The 17,189-nt window shown below is 43.0% G+C and overlaps 1 protein-coding gene across 2 annotated transcripts in view; it reads left to right on the top strand.

The window, feature by feature from the left end:
* Positions 1 to 17,189, top strand: part of PRKCE (protein kinase C epsilon) — a 549,400-nt gene that overhangs the window by 452,761 nt on the left and 79,450 nt on the right. For both annotated transcript variants that reach the window (XR_013164248.1, XM_077134147.1), the window contains exon 11: positions 3,908 to 4,062. Coding sequence is in view for 1 of the 2 variants with exons in the window: in XM_077134147.1 (XP_076990262.1) it covers positions 3,908 to 4,062 (155 nt within the window). In the remaining variant the exon portion in view is untranslated. The remainder of the gene's footprint in view (positions 1 to 3,907; positions 4,063 to 17,189) is intronic.

A 17,189-nucleotide genomic window follows, 5' to 3' on the forward strand; every position in this document is an offset into this window, starting at 1 on the left:
GGCTAAATCTCTTACAAACCAAAAGGCCAGAATTACCGACAGCTCCTGTCCTCATGAAGAGCACAGACTACTGGGGGAGAAAGACATTCATTAATTACAAAAAAAAATCACAAAATCACCCCGAGGCTAAATGCTCCCGCAGAGCATATAGTGCATAAGACGGGAGGCTTGACTTTGTCAGAGAGGTCGTGGCTGGCTTCGGAGGAGAAAAGATGGCCATGCTGCAGTCTGAAGGAGGAAGAGAGAATAACCTGGTGAAGGGGGAGGGAAAACCATTCCCAGCAGAGGGAACAACTAAGGGAAAGTCCCCATAGCCGGAGGGAGTTTGCTGTCGGGGCGGATGGAACAAGGAACAGCTTGAAGGAGACTTACTCATGAGAGGTAAGTAGGACCAGATAATGCAGGCCTTGAGGCAAACTGAGGAGCTTTTTCATCTGTTATAAGAGTAACAAGAAGTCTGAAGCAAGAGTATTAATGAGTAGAATGAGAGCTGGAAGGGGGGTGGGTTACAATCACTTTTTTCATCCTGGCACGCTCCCTCTGCCTGCAGCGTGATCACTTTTGGAGGGGGACTGGAGTCAATGTGGGGAGACTTGGCAAGAAGGCACTTGTAAGAATCTAGACAAGTGCTAACAGCTGCGTGGGCCAGGGTGGTGGTCATGACGGCGGAGAGAAGTAGACAAATGTAACCGGTTACAGAGGTGGTAAGGTGCAATAGGTAAAAGCGACAGGGCTGAGATGGACGTAAGGGATGAGGGGAAGGGAGGTATTAAGAACGACTCCAGGTTTCTGACTTGTCAAACTGGTGGGATGGTAAAGCCCTTTGCAGAGAGAGGCTGCGCTGGACTCTGAACGAGGACCAGTTTGTTGGCAGATGATTATGAATTCAGGTTTGAACACGCTGGGTTTGTGTGCCTTTGAGGCATCCAAGGGGAGATGTCAGAAAGGCAGTTGGATAAGTGGGGCTAGAGCTTGGAGGACAGGGCCGGGTTGGAGGCACACGCTTCTGAGTCATGGTTGGAGAGGTGTGTTAGCTTCAGTGAAGGAGGATGAGATCACTCAGAGAGGGACAGAGTGGGAAAGTGGAGGAACCAGGTCCCAGCCCCGTGAGAGTCCAACACCTGATGACCCAGGAGAGGAGACGCCAACAAGGAGGGGGAAGAAGTCTCTCAGAAACCTAGGAAGCACACCAGGAGAGTGAAGTAGGCGGGAAGCCAGTGTTTAGAGGAAGAGTGGGCGGTCAGGGAAGAACACTGCTGAGAGTTCAGGGGAAAGGAAGAGTTGATAGTGGTCTTAGTACTAGCAGCCATGATACCGTCAACTGCAGCAGGAACAGGTCATCTTTCTGAACCAGGCCCTTGAGGGTCTGATCTCATGCACAGAAGAAGTCTGCAAAGCAGGTCCTATTATCATACTCATTTTAACAGATGAATAAACTGAGCACAGAGAGATGAAGTCATTTGCCTGAAGTCACTCAGCCAAAAGGGGAAGGAATCAGGTGGGAGCTCTTGTTCCACTCTCCAAAGCCCCCATCCTTATACCTTGTGCTGTGTGTCCCTTGTTGGCAGGATAAAAAGCAGCCAAGAGCTGGTGGGAGGCAGCAGGGGGTGGTGTACTTCCTATTCGGAGATGTGGAGTTTAAAGCATGGCCTAGGAAAGAATCCATTTGGGGTGGGTGACTGTGGAAAGGACATTGCAACAGCTATTTCTGATTGTCAGCTCAGCTAGAATAATGTGGTGGGAAAGGAATGGCATGAAGGGCTTATCCCAAGTCCTGTAGGGCAGAGGTTCCAGGTTGCCTCGATGAGCAGCAGCGGCATCACCTGGGACTTGTTTGAGATGCAAATTCTCAGGCTCTACTCCACACCTTCTGAATAAGAAACTCAGGAGGATGGGCCTGGGAACTCATGTCATTGTAAGAAGGCTCTGTGATTCTGATGCCCAGCAATGTTTAATAATCATTGCTTCTGGGAGATCCTTGAAAGGAAAAGATGGGTCCTAGCACTGGAAAGATTTACAATCTACACATCTCGAAGATGCAAAAACACCAAGGCAGGGATCATATGGAAAAGACTTGGTGGTTCTGAATCCTGGCTGCACATTGGAATCACCTGAGGAGCTTCAGAACTTACTAATGCCTTGTTCCTACCCTCAGAGACCCTGACTTCATTGGGCTGGGACTGGCCTGTGCCTTGCATCTTTGAAATGCAAATTTGAATGAAGGATGGAAGATTGAATGAATGAATGAATGAATGAATGGAGGGCAAGGTAGTATATGTACTTCTGAGTACAAAACTGTACTCGAGACATGAAAGAGGCAGGCCGTGAGGGGAAGGGAAGGCAGATGAAAGAGAAACTGGCCCTTTGGCCCTTTGAGAATACCAGTAAAGCTTGAGTAATTCTGGATAACGTAGTGGGTGAGGAGCCACCCTGAATTAATTACAATTCTTAATTATGGACTTGTTTTCAAAGAGATGTCAAGAATAAAACAGATAAGCTATCAAAAGTGTTTCTGTAATTTTTACTGAGTAATTTTTACTCAGACTTAATGGAAATAATTCTGTCAATTTTGACTGAAAGCAGTATAAGTAGCCCATTCTGAGATGCTTCACTTAGGCTGTATCTGTATGTGAACAGCTTAGGCTGCACCCCATCCACTGTTTGCTCGGTGAACCCCTCCCCTCGGCTGATCTGTTCCGATTATTGGTCCCTAAGCATGCTTGCTTTTTCCCATTTCCTGGCTATTGTGTTTGTGCCTTCCTCTCTTCTCTTTTTTTCAGGACCTAGCTCCATTTGGAATCCTCCGTGCACCCACACCCTCACCCACACACACACACACACACACACACACACTTCCCAGTTCAGAGCTCCTCTTTCTTTGAAATCCTTCATCACCCCGAATCTTTAATACCTTCTGCTATTTCATTTTTTATCAGCCTGCCCATCTCTCAACTCCACCTGTGTATTGTGAGCCTCTGGAGGACAAAGATGGCTTGCAATTCTTTACCTCCTACCTAGCATGGTACCCCTCACTCTAGGAGCTCAGAAAATATTAGTTGCAAAACTGCAAATTCAATCCATCCTTATCCCACATTATCATGGATAAAACGTGTCACCCAGATGAAGCTGAACTGGTTCTAGGGGAGAATCCTAGTTGCCTCAGCATCTGGTGGCAGCTGACATTCCTTGGCTTGTAGCTGCATCACCCCAGTCTCTGCCTCTGAGGTCCCGTGGCCTGCTTCTCTTCTGTATGTGGCATCTCTGCCTCCTCCTTATGAGGACACCTGTGATTGCAAGTAGGGCCCACTGTGATAGTCAGGCATTATCTCCCTAGCTCACAGAGTCCCCACCTTAGGACATGGGCATCTTTTGGGGGAGGGAGGGGATTTATTAAACCTGTGAGACAGAAAAGGTAACTGGAGCCTCCCAAGGGGCCGAGACTCGTTCTAGATGACAACCTGAAATCAGTAACTGAAATCAGGCAGAGCTCCTGCTCTCCTGTCAGTCTTGGACTTCTCTCACAGGCCAAGCAGATATCCATATTTCTCCTCAAAAAGTGACACAAGGACTTCTTTTTGGAGTAATTGTGGTAATGAGGGCACAGCTCTGTGATTATACTAATAACCATCCACTGTATCCCTTGGACGGATTGTATGGTATGTGAATATGTCTCAAAACTGCCAAAACAAAAAGTGGCACAGGGAACGAGATGGTAAAGTAGCATCTCATACCCTAACAGGTGTGTCATTCATTCCTCTTTCCTTTGGCTTTGTGCTACCAGGGTTCACGCACCTTTGCTCCTTCTTCCTCGAGTCCCAGTTCTCTTACATTGGACTTGCAATACTCTCGCCCTTCTGGGCAACTGACATGAAAGTAGCTAAAAGGTAATTTTCTCCTCTCCTTTCAGGACCGCCTCTTTTTCGTCATGGAATATGTAAACGGTGGAGACCTGATGTTTCAGATTCAGCGCTCTCGAAAATTCGACGAGCCCCGCTCACGGTTCTATGCCGCAGAGGTCACGTCCGCCCTCATGTTCCTCCACCAGCACGGAGTCATCTACAGGTAGCCTCTCCCCCCCCCCCCCCCCCCGACCCTCCTGTTTTTAAAGTGAAAAAATAAAGAATTCTCCAGACATTTGAATAAACTTAGGCTGCTGCCCAGCTGGTCTCTTAGCAACTGGCTTTAGATTAGCTGTTTGTTCCAATTTGCTTGCAGAGAACTTTTTTGGATAGGGTGGGGGGAGCTGTTTATCACTGTGAATGTTAACATTTGAAGGGTCACAGAAGATCTGACCCACGGTTTGTGCCAGCTTTGATTTAAAGCTCAAGCACAACATTTTAAAGTTTTGGTGCTGGGCAGCCTTGGGGCAACCTTCATTTTTCTCCTTTCTCCACCCCCTTCCTTGAACATCAGGGCATTCTCTTTACTTTTTCCTTCTATGCCATGAACTTCCTCTCCTTCCCAACCTCTTGCCATTTCCTGAGTTTGTTTGGCTTAGTTGTCTCCAGCACATAGAAGCATGGAAGGGGGAGTGGCTGAGGGTCTCGGGGGTTTATGACCTGGGAGTGGGGGTGGGGAGGGAACTAGCCAATATCCAACAGGAAGTGACTCTTTGCAGGTCATCCCATCCTTTTTCCTGCCTGTCCCCCTTCCAAGAAAACGTAGAAAACACACACACACACACACACACACACTTTCCAGTAAGGGAGCACGACTATTTACGCAGGCTCTTGTGTGAGGTCAGGAATTTGGGGAGGAGTAAATATTTATAATTAGCAACAAGGACACTAAGGTTCCTTAAGGTTTTCATGGTAATTGTCAGTTTCTTTCGTTGGGCTTTTCTTCCTCTTCTTTCTATTTTTATTTTAAATTGGACTGAAGAGCAACCCTCTATAGCTTTGGTTTAACCCGAAACCTAGTTATTCACCAAGGCTCTCCTGACCCATTCCTAGAAACCAAGTCCTCGCTAAAATCTTTTAAGGGGTTGTGATCACCCCTCACCCCAGGCTGCCCTTCCCACTGTCATCTCTTAGCCTCTTAAAGCATGTCTCTCTCATCTCAAAAATAGTATGGACCACATAATGAAGCCCATACTTTTTAACCTGTGATTTATGGCCCTCCACAGTGTGAGCTCATGTGTTAGCTTCCTATCACTGCATAACAAATTATCACATACTTAGTGGCTTAAAAACAACTCCCATTTGTTAGCCTGCAGTTTCTGATTGTCACAACACCAGGCACAGCATATCTGGGTCTTCTGCCCGGGGCCTCATAGGACAGAAGTTAAGTTTTTGGCTAGGCTGCATTCTCATCTAAATTTTAGGGTCTTCTTCCAGTTTCATGTGGTTGTTGACAGAATTCATTTCCTTCCCGCTGTAGGGCTCATGCAGCTTGCCTCTGCAAGACTAGCAAGAGAGAAATTTTTTCCTGTGTTGGGTTTCTAATTTTGGGGAAGACCTAGCTTTAGGACTCACCTGATTAGATCAGGCCCACCTAGGCTAATCTCTCTTTTGATTACTCAGGGTCAAATGATGAGGACCGAAACTATTTCTACAAACTCCCTTCACCTTTGCCTTATAATGTAACAATCTGGGGAATGTTATCACGTCACTCTTGCTGTATTCTGTTGGTCAGAAGCAAATCACAGGTTGCAGCTGCCTTAAGGGGGTATCATGGGACTGCATGAGGACGTGCCTCCTTGGATGTCACCTTGAATTGTGTTCACCACACCTCTGTCTCCTCAATTCTGACAACAACTTATTTTGAACCCTCCAAGGCTCTTAGCTTTCCTCAGACTCGTCTTCCAACTCCCATGTTTGCTGTGCTCCTGCTCTGCTGCCCGGGAGCCTCATCACCGCCGTCCTGTCTGCACAAAGCCTGTCCCCCACACTCCTTCTTCACACTTCCGTCGCCGCACCCATCACAGCTCACCTTGTGTTAGGGTTAGGCAGCCTGTGTAGGTCCTTCACTGCATTGTGAATCTCTTCAGGATCAATCCATGTCCCCAAAGCAGTTTACGGGAGAGGAAGGAGATAGACACGTGAAAAGAAACTCTGCATTACAAGGCAGTGTGTCCTTAGGTGCCAATGATAAGAATGGCCCTTCGAGATGTCATCTAGATACCATCCTGATGAAAGTGGCTTTTTTGGTCCACACTTTATTAGCAGGGATTCTGAACTCACCTTAAACAATTTGCCTGAGAACATACTTGGCAAATGGCAGGCGTAGGAATGTAACTTGGTAGGCTGCAAACCTGGCTCCAACTGACCCACAAGGTCATGCTCCAAAGCCTGGCACCTGTTATACTGCTGTTCAAGTCCGAAGTCCCAACTCCTTAGCTTGTCATTCCGGGTACCAGGACCAAAATTTGGCCCTCGCTTACATTCCTAGTGTCCTTCTCTCCCCTGCTTCCCTAAATGAATGTGTCCCTCTTACCACACCCTTGACCCCTTTCACTCTCTTGGCTTCTGTGAGCTCTGCTCTCCCTCCCTCTCTCCATCCCAAGCCCCTGACCATTCCTCCTTAAACTCTGTCTCCTTTGCTGGTTTTCCTCCTCCCAGTCCCAGTTCTCTAAATGCTGGTCTTCCCCAGCGCCTTCACCCCTGATTATTCTTATGCTGAATGTCCTCCCTGGGCAATTTCACCCTTCCCAAGGCTTCATCTGACAACTAGATGAGTGACTTCCATGTCCCTATATCCGGCCCCCAGTTATCTCTAGAATGCCAAACGAGATTTCCAACACCTGCTGCGCTTTCCTCCCATCTCAAATTAATCGTGTCCTCCCAAATAGTTTTCCCAAGTCTGATTGTCCCATAGCCCCCTTTTTAGCATCATTCAGCCCTTATAAGATAAAGTCCAAACCCCTCGGCTTGGCCTTTGGGCTCCCTCATGCCCTGGCCTGGGGCTGCCCGGCAGATACCTGGTTTGCTCCCAGCCCGGAAGGGAAGGGCAGAGGCAGTGAGTAGGGACAGCACCCAACCCACATTCTGCTTGCCAAGTTCAGACCCTGGGTGGGTGGCTTTATCCCCATGGGTGCACTTTAAAAATGTACTTACCCAGAGGAGAGGCCTTTTGTGTTTCTCAGAGACACCAGGCATGCTAAAGACACTAGACCTGCTGCCTGGCAGCCCCGTGATCTTTGACTCTTATCATTGTTACTTGCAGCCAGGCAGCCCCCGCCCCCCGCAGGTACGCAGCGTACTCCCCACTTACTGTCCCCTTTCGTTTTTCTGCCTTTGCCCTGCCCTCTCCTGAAATTCCCTTGCTCCTCGTCTGCCGCTTGATTAGTGGTTTCCCGTTCATGTCTATGGCCTAATTGCCTCCGAGCCCCTGATTTAAAACAAATAAACTAAAACAAACAGACAAACAAAAAAAACAAACAGATTCCATAATATGGGAGGAGGGGAAGTAAATAAGCGTACAGATGGAAAAAGGATTAGCCATGAGGTGATGATTGTTGAAGCTGCGTGGGGTAAACAGGCGTTCTACTTTTGTGCATATTTTAATTTTGCTATAATAATAATAATAATAGAGGGAACACGGATTCCAGGGTAATGTTCCTGGAACTTTGGATTCTCATATGGGTTCAGCAATCTGTGTTTTTTAACAAAAGCCTTCCTGGCTAAGCCTTCTCTGATCCCCAGCCCGCCGCAGTGAATGACCCTCCCCTGAGTGGCATAACGTTTATTTATCTGTACCATGCATTTAGCAGGTTCCCGCCAACCTTGTATTTTTACTTATGATACATATTCTGTGATTGAGAACTCCGCCTAAGAGTGCTTAGCTTTTATCTTTATGTCTTAGAACAGGACCTTGCCTGTAGTAGGTGCTCAATAAATATTTGTCCTTCTACTTTACAACACTCTAGAATCCTCCAGCCCAGTGGGTTGCTCTTGTACTTATCGAAAGTCTGGATTCAAATCACTGCTAACACACAACCCACAACTTTTACTCCTAATCCTAAAAGGGACCACATTCTGTCGTATACCTTTTTACAAACTAATGACAACCATGTCATCACTATTTCCAAGGCTGACTTTGTTTCAAGCTGCCAACCAAAGGGCTATGTGGAGTAGTTGGCCTGAGTGTGGCCAGAGAGCCGTGAGTGTGTGTCCTTGCCTGTATGTGTCTGGTGGTTCTGGAGCAGGTGGAGACATTTTGCATGATACATGTCTCCACAAAGGGTCTGTCTGGGAGATTGGCAAAACCAGGTTTTGGAGGATCAATTTCATTGCTGAGGCTGAGGTTGAGGTTGAATTTCCCAGCCCTGTCCACTGGAATGTATACATAAAGCAGTTTAACAGCTACTGGGCCAAAGTTCACCAACTAAGGGAAGGAGTCACTTCTTCTGGCTGGTGGCTCACCTTTGAAAGAGAACAAAGCTGGGTAGCACGGCCCCCTCACTTCCTGTCCCTCCCTGGGTCAGGGCCCCAGGCAGGCAGCACAGGGCATTGTTTCGGGGAGCCACCACCTGGCCTTCCTGTGCTTTCTGCCATGCTGTAGCAGAAGAGTGCGCTGCATTACCCTCCTTCCACGCATTCTCAGTGTCTTCTAAAAAGACATTCCCTACCCCTCTCCCAGCGAGGAGAGCTGGAGCCTTTCAAGGAGTAGGTCTGCTGTGCAAAGCTTGTTCAGAGAACTTCCTCCATCTCTACGTCATGTTCAGTGCTAGGGCATGTTACCTTCAGAGAGTGCACCTCTGTCCGGGTGGTGGGACAGAGATTTTGTGATCTGCCTGATGGTGGGGTGGGGGACCCTGGAATAGAGCCTGTGGCTGGGCAGACAGGACTGCATCTTCTTATACTTTTACAGCCCAGGATGACCTAGTTCAGGCCAGGGGCACTGTCAGCTGCAGAGAGTGGCGAGGACGAGGACGCAGCCTTGGTAACCGTCGCCACGTGCTTTAACGCTTTACGTCCCAGTGTCCTCGTCATTACAGTGAGGGTAGCAGTTGTAGCCACCTCCTGAGGTCGTAGGGGTTAAGTGAGTTAAAGATCACTTCCGCCCTGTCAATCAATGTTAGCTAATATTATTGTATCTTGAAGTGCTTTTTATGAAGATACGTTGAAAGGATATTAGAGATCTTATATCCAGCCCAGACGCCAAATAGAGACTCTTGTAGCACAGTAAAATGGTGAATTTCTTCTTTCCTACCTTCCTTCTTATAAAATTGAAGTCATTTCTAAAAGTTCTAAAGTAGTAGTCATAGTAAAAATTCAAATCCAAGCAAAAAAGAAAGATATGATTTCAGTCTCCCCTTCACCAGCCTCAAAGCTACCCAAGGGTAAAACAGTTTAATGGTTTCTAGAGAATCCTTCCAGATATCTGCTTAAGCAAGTTACTGAACTTCTTTGCGACTGGTTTCCATTTGTGGAATTAAGATAATGACTGCCTTGTCATTGGTAGTAGGGAAAGGTGCTGGAAGCAAACTTCTATGAAAAGTTTATAAAAAGTCAAATAAGAATTAAGAGCAGGAGAACAAGATTTAGCCAAAACCTGAGAGCACCTTGTAAACCTGGAACTTAGATGTCTTCCCCTATCCAGGGCTGGAGAAGCCCAGAAAGAGGAGCTTAGGAAGGGTGTCCCCAACAGGAGCTGGGGACATGCGGAGGGCTCCAGCTGAGCTCTCTAAGCTGTGTCTCTCCAGAAAGGATATGTGCAGTCATGAGAGAAATTAGTCTTGCTTTTTTCCTGGTCAAAGGGGGAAGGTGTGTGCCTAGTTTGGAGAGTGATATACTCCATCCCGATCCCTGGAATCATCTTCTGCCACTGGAAAAGTTAGGAATTTCCTGACTTGATGAAGCTATCTTTAGTTAAAGCCTGTGTTAATAATTGGAAAGGTCTCATCTCCTTTCAATAGCATTTCTATTTATTTAATGCTAATACAAAGTAAGGGAGAAGGAGGAGGAGGAAGAGGTGAAATGAGGCCTTCCTTTTCCCTTGAAGGAACCTGGCCCTTAGAAGGTCACTGACTTGCTGGGAGATCCTTTTTTTTTTTTTTTTTAACTTTTTTTTATTGCATAATATAACATATATACGAAGCAAAGAAAGAACAAAAACAATAGTTTTCAAAGCACTCTTCAACAAATAGTTACACTTCCCCATTTGGAGAAGGCCTGATATTCTTGCAAGCTGTGGGGACAATCAAATCTATAGGCCAAGATCTCAATCTTGGGGTTTGTTCATATGAAACTTATCCCCACAAAGGATAGGCTAAGCCTACTTAAAATTAGGCCTAAGAGTCATCCGCAGAGAACCTCCTTTGTTGCTCAGATGTGGCCTGTCTCTCAGCCAACATGGCGAGCAGACTTACTGCCTTCCCCCTCTCTATGTGGGACATGACTCCCAGGGGTGCAAACCTCCCTGGCAAAGTGGGACAGAAATCCTAGAATGAGCTGGTACTCAACATCAAGGAATTGAGAAAATCTTCTCAACCAAAAGGGAGAAGAGAGAAATGAGACAAAATAAAGTGTCAGTGGCTAAGACATTTCAGAGTTGAGAGGTTATCCTGGAGGTTATTCTTATACATTATATAGATATCCCCTTTTTAGTTTAAGGTGTATTAGAGAGGCTAGAAGAAGTGCCTAAAACTGTAGAGCTGTGTTCCAGTAGCCATGTTTCTTTAAGATGATTGTATGATGATATAGCTTTTGCAATGTGAATGTGTGTTTGTGAAGACCTTGTTCTGATGCTCCTTTTATCTACGGTATGGACAGATGAGTAAAAAATATGGATTAAAAATAAATAAATAATAGGGGGAACAAATGTTAAAATTTATTGGGTAGACGAAATACTAGTGGTCAATGAGAGGGAGAGGTAAATGGTATGGTATGTGTGAGTTTCTTCTTTTTTCTTTTTATTTTTTTCTGGAGTGATACAGATGTTCTAAGAAATGATCATTGGATGAATAGACAACTATGTGATGATATTGTGAGCCACTGACTGCACACAAAGTATGGAATGTTCTTATGTTAAGAATGTTTGTGTTTGTATGTTGTTTGCTTTTACCAATAGCAATTTTAAAAGAAAACAAAACAAGTAGTCACAGGACAGATCCCAGAGTTTGTCGTGGGCTAGCATACCATCATCTCAGGTTTTTCCTTTTAGCTGCTCCATAATATAGGAGGCTAGAAGGGATAAACAATTTTTTATCATCACAATCAACTTTTTTTCTCTTTTTTTGTGAAAAATAACATACATACAAAAAAGCAATAAATTTCAAAGCACAGCACAACAATTAGTTGGTATGAGTTACGATTATATGGGTAATAATTCCCATAATAACACCCACAATTATATGGGTTATAATTCCACAATTTTAGGTTTTTACTTCTAGCTGCTCTAAGACACTGGAAAGTAAAAGAAATATCAATTTAATGATTCAGCAATCATATTCGTTTGTTAAACCCTACCTTCTCTGTATGACTCCGCCATCACTTTTGTTCTTTCTATCCCACTCTTAGGGGTATTTGGACTATGCCCATTCTAACTTTTTCATGTTGGAAGGGGCTGCCAATAATATGGAGTAGGGAGATGGAACTAGCTAATGTTCTGGAGAGGCTGACCTCTCTAGGTTTCAGGACTTATCCGGTCCAGGGACCCATCTGGAGGCTGTAGGTTTCTGGAAAGTTACCCTAGTGCATGGAACCTTTGTAGAATCTTATATATTGCCCTAGGTGTTCTTTAGGATTGGCTGGAATGGTTTCAGTTGGGGTTTGGCAAGTTATGATAGGTAGCAATGTCTAACTGAAACTTGCATAAGCGCAACCTCCAGAGTAGCCTCTCGACTCTATTTGAACTCACTCAGCCACTGATACCTTATTTATTACACTTCTCTTCCCCCTTTTGGTCAGGATGGCATTGTTGATCCCATGGTGCCAGGGCCAGACTCATCCCTGGGGGTCATTTCTCACTCCGCCTGGGAGACTTTCACCCCGGATGTCATGCCCCACGTAGTGGGGAGGACGATGATTTCACTTGCAGAGTTGGGCTTAGAGAAAGTGAGGCCACATCTGAGCAACAAAAGAGGTCCTCCAGAAGTAACTCTTGTGCATGCCTACAGGTCAGCTAAGCTTCTCTGCTACCTATGTAAACCTCACAGGAGTAAGCTTCAAGATAAAGGGCTTGGCCTATTGATTTGGGTGTCACTAATGTTTAACACAGCATCAGGGGATTCCCCGATGGTTAAGTTTAATAGTTTCATATTTTTTCTCCCATCCCACAAGGAACTTTGCCAATACTTTTTCATTATCTGCTTAATATACTCTGGCATGTATCCAGGCATTACGTTAAGCTCTAAAGAATTAAAGGCCCTCATTCTTATTCTAGGTTCTGTGTGTTTCGATTGTTCAAATGAGCTATCAAGACAGGTTGAGTTAGATTATGTGCTACAGAAAATTTAGGTTCTGGACAAAACAATCCTTTCTTCCTTTGGTCTCAAAGAGTTGGTGCGGTTCTAAAATATAGACAATGTCTTCCTTTCCCCTGTGTTCTGAATTACCTTAATCCTGACCTGATCGACTTTGTTCTTATCTCTAATTATCAAGTTATAGATATATAAAACATCCTCTCAAAATCCAGAAACAATAATTACCACTCCAGAATAAATGGATCTGTGATAAAAATTTATAATCTCAGCCCCTGTTTTCTTATAAGTATTTTCTAAAGGAGACCATATAATAATTGTTCTTTCATTTCTGGTTTATTTTGCCTCACCCAGTGTCCCACAGGTTCATTCACATCATTGCATGCCTTGCGACTTCATTCCTTTGTGTAGCAGCACAATATGCAATCATATATATTCACCATCGTTCACCAATCTACTTCTCATTCGGTGCATCCTTCAGCCACCTGCATTCAGTAGGCATCATGCATAATGCCCAAAGTCCACAGTCCATCAACACTGTCAATTTTAGATAAATTCATTGTTCCCAAGACAAAGATAACCACTAAATACACCCTCCCCAAATAGGAAATGTAAACCTCCCCTTAATTCTTGTCCCTCCCACCATTAATACCCCTGGTCTTACTGTGGTACTGCTGATGTTTTCCTATTAAACACAGCCCATAGCATGTAATAGCAGTTGTCCCCCTGTACCTTGGACTTAAACACTCTTTGTACACGAATCATACCTTTGAAGTAGTTCTTGCAAGAACTTATTTAGACTTCTAGTGTTAATCGGTGGAACACGTAGGTCTATAAAACCCCTTTCAATCTTTTCACCTTCAAATGGTAATATTACTTATAGACCCACTAGAGAACCCCCTTCACTTCTATCTATTCTCTTACATTTGAGTTCAACCTCATTAGCTAACCATAATCCCATTTCTAATTTCTATTTATCTCTAAGTCCCCTATATTCTGTATTATAAGCCTCTGATTTTACCTTTACCATGGTCATAAAAGTGGAATTATTCAGTCACTATCCTTTTGTGTCTGGCTTATTTCATTCAGCAGTATGTCCTCAAGGTTCATCCATCTTGTCATGTGCTTCAGGACGTCATTTAGTCTTACTGCTCTATAATATTCCATCATATGTATATACCACATTTTGTTAATCTATTCATCTGTTGATGGACGTTTGGGTTGTTTCCATCTTTTGGCGATTGTGAATAATGCTGCTGGGAACATCACTGTGCAAATGTCTGTTTGTGTCATTGTTTTCAGCTGTTCTGGGTATATATCAAGTAGTGCTATTACTGGGTCAGAAGGCACCCTAATATTTAGTTTCCTAAGGAACTGCCAACTGTCTTCCATAACGGCTGTACAATAATACATTCCCACCAGCAGGGCATACGTGTCCCAATTTCTCCACATCCTCTCTAACATTTGTAGTTTCCTGTTTGTTTAATAACAGCCATTCTTATAGGTGTGAGGTGATATCTCATTGTAGACTTGTTCTGCATTTCGTTTATAGCTAATGAAATAGAGCGTCTCTCCATGTGCTTTTGAGCCATCTGTATTTGCTCTTCAGAAAAATGCCTGTTCATATCTTTAGGCCATTTTATAATTGGGTGGTTTGTTCTTTTGTTGTTGAGTTGTATGATTTCTTTGTGTATACAGGATAGAAAACTTTTGTCTGATGTGTGATTTCTAAATATTTTCACCCATTGAGTTGGCTGCCTCTTCACCTTTTTGATAAAGTTTTTTGAGGTGCAGAAGCATTTGATTTTGATAAGTTCCCATTTATCTATTTTTTCTTTTGTTACCTGTGCTTTGGGTATAAAGTTTAGGAAGCTACCTCCTATTACTAGGTCTTGAAGATGTTTCCCTACAGTTTCTTCTAGAAGCTTTATGGTGCTAGTTCTTATATTTAAGTGTTTGATCCACTTTGAATTTATTTTATAAGTTAAGGCTTCTCTTTTATTCTTTTGGCTATTGATATCCAGTTATCCTATGCCCATTTTTAAAAAAACTATTTTGTCCCAGTTCATTGGATTTGAAGGCCTTGTCAAAAATCAATTAACCATATATTTGGTAGTCTGATTCTGCACTCTCGATTCGGTTCCATTGATCAATGCTTCTCTCTTTGTGCCAGTACCATGCTGTTTTGACCACTATGGCTTTATAATAAGTTTTAAAGTCAGGAAGTGTTAATCCTCCCACTTCATTCTTCTTCTTTAGCATGCTTTTAGCTATTCGGGTTCTCTTTTCCTTCCAGATGAATTTGGTAACTAGCTTTTCCAAGTCTTCAAAGTGGGTTGTTGGAACTTTGATTGGTACTGTGTTGAATCTGTAGATCAATTTGGGGAAAATTGACATCTTAACTCTATTTGGCCTTTCTATCCATGAGCAGGGAATGTCATTACGGAAATTGGCCTATAGTTTTCCTTTCTTACAGCATCTTTACCCGGTTTTGGTATTAAAATGATATTAGCTTCATCAAATGACTTAGGTAGTATTCCTTTTTCCTCAGCTTTTTAGGAAAGTTTGAGCAGGATTGGTGTTGTTTTTGGAATGTTTGATAAAATTCCCCTGTGAAGCCATCTGGCCCTGGGCTTTTCTTTGTAGGAAGATTTTTGATGACTGATTGAATCTCTTTACTTGTGATTGGTGTATTGAGATTATCTGTTTCTTCCTGAGTCAGTGTGGCTTGTTTCTGTTTCCAGAAATTTGTCAATTTCATCTAAGTTGTCTAGTTTGTTGGCATATAGTTGTTCCTAGTATCCGCTTATGACTTCTTTTATTTCTTCCGGGTCTGTAGTAACCCACCCCTTCTCATTTCTGATTTTGCTTATTTGCATCCTCTTTTTCTTTTTCTTTTTTATTTTGTCAGTTTTGCTAGTGGCCCATCAATTTTATTGATTTTCTCAAAGAACCAAGTTTTGGTTTTTATTCTTTCATTTGGTCTTTTGTTCTCCCATTCTTTTAACTCTGCTTTAATCTTTGTTATTTCTTTTCTTCTGTTTGCTTTGGGGTTAGTTTGCTGTTCTTTCTCAAGTTCCTCCAAGTGAGCAGTTAAGTCCTCAATTTTTTCTCTTTCTTGTTTTTTAATATAGGCATTTAGGGCAATAAGTTTCCCTCTCAGCACAGCCTTAGCCACATCTCATCAGTTCTGAAATGTATTATCATTTTTATTCATTTCCAGATAGCTACCGATTTCTCTAGCAATTACTTCTTTGACCCATTTGGTTGTTAACGAGTGTGTTGTTTAATCTCCATATATTTGTGAAAGTTTTCATTCTTTAGTGATTATTGATATCCAGCTTCATTACATTGTGATCAGAGAAAGTGCTTCGAGTAATTTCAGTGCTTTTAAATTTATAAAGACCTGTTTTGTGCCCCAGCATATCATCTATCCTGGAGAATGTTCCATGAGCAGTAGATAAAATGTACATCCTGGTGTTTTGGGGTATAATAATCTATACATGTCTATTAGGTCTAATTCATTTATCAAGTTGCTTAACTTCTCTATTTCCTTGTTGCTCTTCTGTCTGGTTGTCTGTAGATGAGCGTAGCGTATTGAAGTCTTCTGCTGTTATTTTTGAAACATCTATTGCTCCTTTCAGTTTTGCCAATGTCTGTCTCATGTACTTTGGAGCTCTTTGATTGGGAGCATAAACATTTATGGTTGTTATTTCTTCTTGGTGAATTGTCCTTTTTATTGATATATAGTGTCCTTTTTTGTCTCCTGTGATGTCTTTACATTTAAAGTCTATTTTGTCCAATATTAGTGTAGCTACTCGTGCTTTCTTTTGGTTTCAACTTGCCTGGAACATCTTTTTCCATCCTTTCACTTTCAATCCATTTGTATCCTTGTATCTAAGATGAGTCTCTTATAAGCAGTATATAGCTGGATTATATTTCTTAATCCATTCTACCAATCTGTATCTTTTGATTGGTGAGTTTAGTCCGTTAACATTCAAAGTTATTACTAAAAAGGGGTTTTTCGAATCCACCATCTTATCCTTTGGATTTTATTTGCCAGATCTATATATTCTTTTACCTCTTTCTCTTTTTATCCTTTAAGTTACCCTTACTGGCACTCTTCAGTTCTGTGCCTCCTCCAAACCTCCCTCTCCTACCTTTTCTTTCCAACTGGTAAAACTACCTTTAGTATTTCTTGTAGGGCCAGTCTCTTGTTGACAGATTCTTTCAGGACATCTTTGTCTGTGAAATTTTCATCTCTCCCTCTGTTTTGAAGAACAGTTTGACTCTGTACAGAATTCTTAGCTAGAAGTCATTCTCTCTCATGATCTTGAATATGTCATACCACTGCCTTCTTGCCTCCAGGGTGCAAGTTGAATAGTCTGCACTCAGTCTTATTTGATTTCCCTTGTATGTAGTAGATTGTTTTTCTCTTGCCTCTTTCAGGATTTTCTGCTACTCTTCAACATTTGATGGACTGATTAGTATGTGTCTTAGGGAAGGCCTATTTGAATTTATTCTATTTGGAGTTTGTTGTGCATCTTTGACTTGCATATTTATGTCCTTTATGAGGTTTGGAAAGTTTTCCCATTATATCCTCAACTACTCTTCCTAGCCCTTTACTCTTCCCTTCTCCTTCTGGGACCCCAACGATTCTTTTATTTGTACGATTTGTTTTGCCTATCATTTCCCTGAAATCTGATTCAAATTTTTCCATCTTTTTTTGCCATTTGCTGTTTTGAGTGTTCGAAATCAGTTGTCCTGTCCTCTAGTTCATTAATTTTTCTTCTGCCTCTTCAAATCTGCTATTGTGTGTTTCTAG

Source organism: Tamandua tetradactyla, chromosome 17 (genome assembly GCF_023851605.1).
Source record: "Tamandua tetradactyla isolate mTamTet1 chromosome 17, mTamTet1.pri, whole genome shotgun sequence".
Taxonomy (NCBI): Eukaryota; Metazoa; Chordata; class Mammalia; order Pilosa; family Myrmecophagidae; genus Tamandua; species Tamandua tetradactyla.